Here is a 4,909-nt window from a genome sequence, read left to right on the forward strand (position 1 = left end):
AGCCTCCTCCAGCATCTACCATTTGGTCCCTCGGATCGTCGCATTCAGGCAGTGCAGCTGGCGTGCTCTGTATCTTGTCGGGCCCACCAGCTATTCTCCCTCCCGGGCCGGCCTTCATACCATATCCAATATACCTGCTACGCCGCTACCCCCCATATGGACCATCACTCCCGTCCTACGTAAGGACATGCTTGCCTTGAGCCGCCACCATCGCAGCCCCTGGCCACGTCGTTGACTGCAAGCATACGGTACCGTAAGTGACGTAGGACTTAACCGCAGCCCTATCCACCTGAGGCTAACCCTCCAAGCTGCAACCGAGGACACCCAACCTGTCTGAACACGGCGTATTGGGCACAGTCCCCGCAGCACTTAGCAGTCCATGATGCCGCCTCTCCCTCTCCAATCACGGCATTCAACGGCCTAAAAATGATGCAAACGAGAAGACTCTGAGTGCCCTGACTTGGCCGGTTCCCGATCCATCATTCGCCTCTGCTTGATGGCCTCTGCACTCTCCTCCTCCCCTTCCTCCAACTGTGGCATCTCCGGCCAAGATGTACCTCAAAAGCCCTCGACCGAAGCAAGCCGACCCACCCCCCCACTCACGTCCATTAGCACCAATGATATAGTCTACTCCATGTCGCCAGTACTCCTGTATAGAGGACATCTCCTTGCAGTCCGAACCTGTACCCTTGTATTCGGGATTCGCTCCAACCTAACGTAAGCCGTCCACACAACGACAGAGGAGGCGATAGGATGAGACCTCTCCAGTGTCCTCATCAGCTGTATAGTAGTCTGCAGGGACCAGCGAGGTTGCGTGGTTGATCCTCGCTATCTGAGCCCGGAGGAGCTCCCTCTCCCGCCCTGAGTCAGTGCACTATCCACATTGGAAAGCCACTCCACAAGGTACCACAGAAGGGAGGCCACGTGACAACAGGAGCCTCCAAGTCACCAGTGAAGACCTTCTTCACCAACCTCGCCACAGCGATCTGTTCTGGAAGTACGTGAGGCAGCGGCTCCCACTTCAGGCCACTGTCGCTGCTCACGAAGTACCTCCACAGAGACCATAACCAGCATCACGCGCCGCTAAATTACGAATAGCAGTTCGGCCCTCCGAGCCTCCCAGGAGCGTCTGCCCCTGCCGCTTCCTCCTCCTCCGTCAACGCCGCTCCTCCTCCATCCATCTCAGCCTCAGCGATGTAGTAATCACACGATGGACTATTACACAGCACCTAAGCCCGACCGCCGCCGCATCGACGCCCCACTAGGCCTTGCATCACCTTCCCCCAGAACCGTGCTTTAGTGATGCCCTCTGTACTGGTCACTAACCTCCTCAATCCACAACCAATCACCACCGCCTCTTCCGGAGGTATACCCATACCCGCACAACTGAAGCCGCATCCAAGCCTTCACACCCCCACTGAAGGCCGCCTCCCACTTGAAGATCCTCTGCTCCGCCACTACGTCCGCCAGACCTGGTGCTTCCATCTTCGGGTTGCCATCCTCATCGACAGGGGCCGCCAACTACAGCAAGGATGCCAGCCTCTGCTACCTACCCCACACTCACCAGCTCCTTCGTGACGCGGAGGCTGCCTTCCAAAGGAGGCCCCTCTGGACCCTCCTGCGCCTCTCCCTAAACAACCATAACAACTACACAGCATATGTGGCCGCTGCACGCCGCACCTGTGAGGGGAGGCAACCCCCCTTGCGTACCGCCCTACTGATGTCTTCAAACGCCTCGAGTGGGTCGGCCGGCTGCATGACCGTCATCGCCTCGATCACCTTCGCCAGATGAGCCCTCACTGTAGTCTCCGAGGCCTACAACACGAGTCACGACCGATGTAGTGGGGCCTCCCTACATCCTTCTTATCGAGAACGGCCTCTACTTCTTGCTGATGGGCAGTAGGAGTAGATACAACCATGGAAGAATAAGGGAAAGCTTACACGAGCCCTTGAGGGTCCCTCGGAAAGGCCACGCAGCAAAAGGCGTTCCCAGGAGTACCGGCTTTAAGACCTACCCATGCACAACAACGCCCATCACGGCGACCTAGCGATTCAGGGAAACACAACAGCATCACTAAAGAGAAGCTAACAACGACATATGAGCACCAGTAACCATGCTAGCATCACTCAAAAGACCCGGTGCCTCCCTTGGCGTATGTACCTGATGCTGGTCTATACCTCTAACAATACCGACACCTATAAAACTACCAGCTTGCCACTTATCCAGGACCCTTCGATCAGGCAAGCGTTCAACCATCGGCGGCGGCGGTAGTTGCTCCCTCGATGGCTTCCTCCTACCCTTCTGAAGGGAACCTGAGGGCCATCTGCCTCGCCTGTTGTCTGGGTGAGCGCGGGCCCACTTCTCCCAACAGATACCCGACCCCTCCCTCTACCACCACGTCGTCGATTCGCCGAGGATGTCGATGACAAACTCCTCCGACGATCCAAAATCGACAAGTCACCAGGGCCGCCGATTCCGATGGGCACCTGAGCCTACCTAAGACCCCCTCCTCCTAAAGACCCCACTTTATTCCCCACTGCCCGATCATCCTCGTCAACCTTTAGCTCCTCAAGAATACCCCCAATCACCTCCTCTTCCCCCTCACCAGACCCCAGCCGGCTGCTTTCGGCATCAGGAGCTGATACAAACACACTCACGAGGAGGCGTGCCACGCTAAAAGGTCACTAATAATACCCTAGTTCAACTAAACATACACTGACTTATCTACCATAACTCTCAGCCCCTACTCCCCGCCTCACCCTCCCGATATGTACCCTTAGTAGGTGTGTCTCCTTTGCCCCTATCGCTAGCGGTGGGTACAAGTCTGGCACTAGGCTCAGGACGGCACGCTTTCTGGTCACCGATCCTGACCTTCAACCTTATCTGCTTACCCGAACGGACTTCAATACAACCATCTGATCACTAGTCGTGACAACTGCTCCTCCCACTGCCCTCCTCTCTACCAGCTGTATGTGCAGTCTGCGTCACACCGTCCATCGACCTCAACTGCGACTCCAACATGTTCAACGCTCCTCTCGATAAGTGGTTCTCTCCCAAGTCCAGGTACTTTAGGTACGGCAACTCTTGCAGTAGGGTGAGCAGCGTTGTCATTGCTGAGGAAACTGCACAGCCCGCGGCTCCTGATCGTCCAGCTACTCACAACTGTCATCGAGGAGGTTCTTGTTCAAATGCAAGCCATTGACACTCTCTATCACACCATAGGCCCTCACCAACCCCAGGACCTGTTGAGGCAAGAGCATCGACCAGCCTAGGCCGAGGCGAGCATCCTCCCTCAGAGCCCTACATCCTGAAAATCGTGGTCTTGCAAGAGAAGGCCGGTGAGGACCAACTCCGATGCCGTTGTTGTAGCTTCCACTTGATTCTGACAAGATGACCGAATACTGATGATAACGCAGCAGCCTTTCCCACCTGGAGCACCCTCCCAACTAGCTGGCTCTTGTAGGAAGCCATCACGTTCTTCTTACCGGACAGGTCCAGATTCAATTGTCGCATGTTGGCCACAAGGGAATTCGACTTAGCCAAATCACCAAGGCATCTGACCAACACAATACCCTCGCCTCCTCCACCACCATCCTCCTGATCCGACCACCCGTCCGCAGTCTTCTGTTCATAATGCAACAACTCAAGTAACTGGGCCATCTTTTCTATCAGCATGGGCACAGGGTTCCGCTGCTGCTGCGCCTCGTATAAGAAGGGGTTCATCTGAAAGAGCGTGAGTCTAACCACTGGCTACTGACAGAAGGCTAGGGCAAAATACTCGGGGAGGAGCTATTCTCGTGCCATGGCTAGCAGTAACGCTCCGACACTGCTGTATGGCAACGTAGAAACATATCCGCATGACTAACTACATGTGCTGGTGATAATATGAAAATTCTGAGGAAATTTCCGGAATTTCTTGTTAGTTTCTGGGCACTTGTACCCGAGTTCGTATATAAACTCCTATAGTAAGTGAGGAAACTCCCAAGTTCAGCTGAGGAAAGGAAACATAGATTCCAACACTGCTAGATGGTCAGGCTTTATCAGTACAACAGTGTGAACTCGAGAGTCCTACTTGCTACTCACAAGAGCCACCACCCCCTCCTCCCACCTACCTGCAACCTGTCCACCAAAGTGCTATCACTGCTGTGTATCAATATTGGACGCTGCCTACCGCTTTCATCAAGGCCCTCTTCCCTCCTTATAAATGCCAACTCATTCTTCAATTGCTATCACCATCACCTCAACAAGTCTACCACCACATCCCCCATCCCAGCACCCACCGCAACCCTCGCCCTATGCTCGCTATTAGCTGCGTTGCCCATCGCTATTCGGCTCCTCAGCTTCGAACAAGTAGCTGTTACCTCCTTGCAGGACTCCTCTACAGCATCCAACTCTCCTGAGCATACCCATTCCTGCCCATACCATAACACCCTCCTAACCTCTGTACACTTCTATCTCCTCTTCCTCCCCTTCCATACGGCTCATCAAAGTAGCATTCTGAAGACGTACCTCCACCAACGAGCCCTTACACCCCAAGCCACCTTTCCCTGCACTGCAGTTATCTCCGCCACAAGGCCCCTCATCTCCTCCTGCTTCCCCTCAACATCCTTTTGGGCCTTCATTATACCCTCCTCGAGTTTCTTGTTCTTCCTTTTTATAGCTTCTACCTCGGAATTCACCGTCCTAAATCAAGATCCCTCCCCCCACATCACAGCACCTTTCACTTCATCTCAGCCTCGACAGCCTCTCTAGAGGCTATCTCCATGTTAATCTTCGCAGTGAGATTTTGACAAGTCTTTTCCAGGTTCTTCACTCTCTTTTCCTGTGAGGTATCTTCCGCTTCTACCTTCTTATACTCAACCTAAGAGAGTACCACTCCTCCGTCAAATCACGATGACCATCGACAGA

At 54.3% G+C, this 4,909-nt stretch overlaps 2 protein-coding genes across 2 annotated transcripts in view; both read right to left on the reverse strand.

Annotated features, from left to right (window-relative positions):
* Positions 1-19: 19 nt before the first annotated feature.
* Positions 20-1,919, reverse strand: Pmar_PMAR028989 (Flagellar radial spoke protein, putative; the record flags this gene model as incomplete). Its single annotated transcript, XM_002775838.1, has 13 exons — positions 20-134; positions 180-289; positions 330-420; positions 461-557; positions 604-712; positions 761-861; positions 908-1,050; positions 1,093-1,229; positions 1,278-1,386; positions 1,436-1,521; positions 1,565-1,630; positions 1,681-1,815; positions 1,857-1,919. Coding segments are annotated over 13 exons (1,362 nt in total), but the record flags the coding sequence as incomplete, so codon positions are not given.
* A 204-nt stretch (positions 1,920-2,123) lies between these two features.
* The window catches only part of Pmar_PMAR028990 (hypothetical protein), a gene marked incomplete at both ends in the record, with an annotated part of 4,372 nt that continues 1,586 nt past the window's right edge, over positions 2,124-4,909 (reverse strand). The window contains 15 exons of the mRNA XM_002775839.1: positions 2,124-2,161; positions 2,209-2,313; positions 2,361-2,487; positions 2,527-2,639; positions 2,749-2,916; positions 2,965-3,114; positions 3,162-3,243; positions 3,306-3,383; positions 3,431-3,557; positions 3,612-3,724; positions 4,114-4,227; positions 4,282-4,397; positions 4,441-4,498; positions 4,543-4,684; positions 4,726-4,862. Of these exons, the coding sequence (XP_002775885.1) occupies positions 2,124-2,161; positions 2,209-2,313; positions 2,361-2,487; positions 2,527-2,639; positions 2,749-2,916; positions 2,965-3,114; positions 3,162-3,243; positions 3,306-3,383; positions 3,431-3,557; positions 3,612-3,724; positions 4,114-4,227; positions 4,282-4,397; positions 4,441-4,498; positions 4,543-4,684; positions 4,726-4,862 (1,668 nt within the window). The remainder of the gene's footprint in view (positions 2,162-2,208; positions 2,314-2,360; positions 2,488-2,526; positions 2,640-2,748; positions 2,917-2,964; positions 3,115-3,161; positions 3,244-3,305; positions 3,384-3,430; positions 3,558-3,611; positions 3,725-4,113; positions 4,228-4,281; positions 4,398-4,440; positions 4,499-4,542; positions 4,685-4,725; positions 4,863-4,909) is intronic.

Source organism: Perkinsus marinus (genome assembly GCF_000006405.1).
Source record: "Perkinsus marinus ATCC 50983 genomic scaffold scf_1104296955288, whole genome shotgun sequence".
NCBI lineage: Eukaryota > Perkinsozoa > Perkinsida > Perkinsidae > Perkinsus > Perkinsus marinus.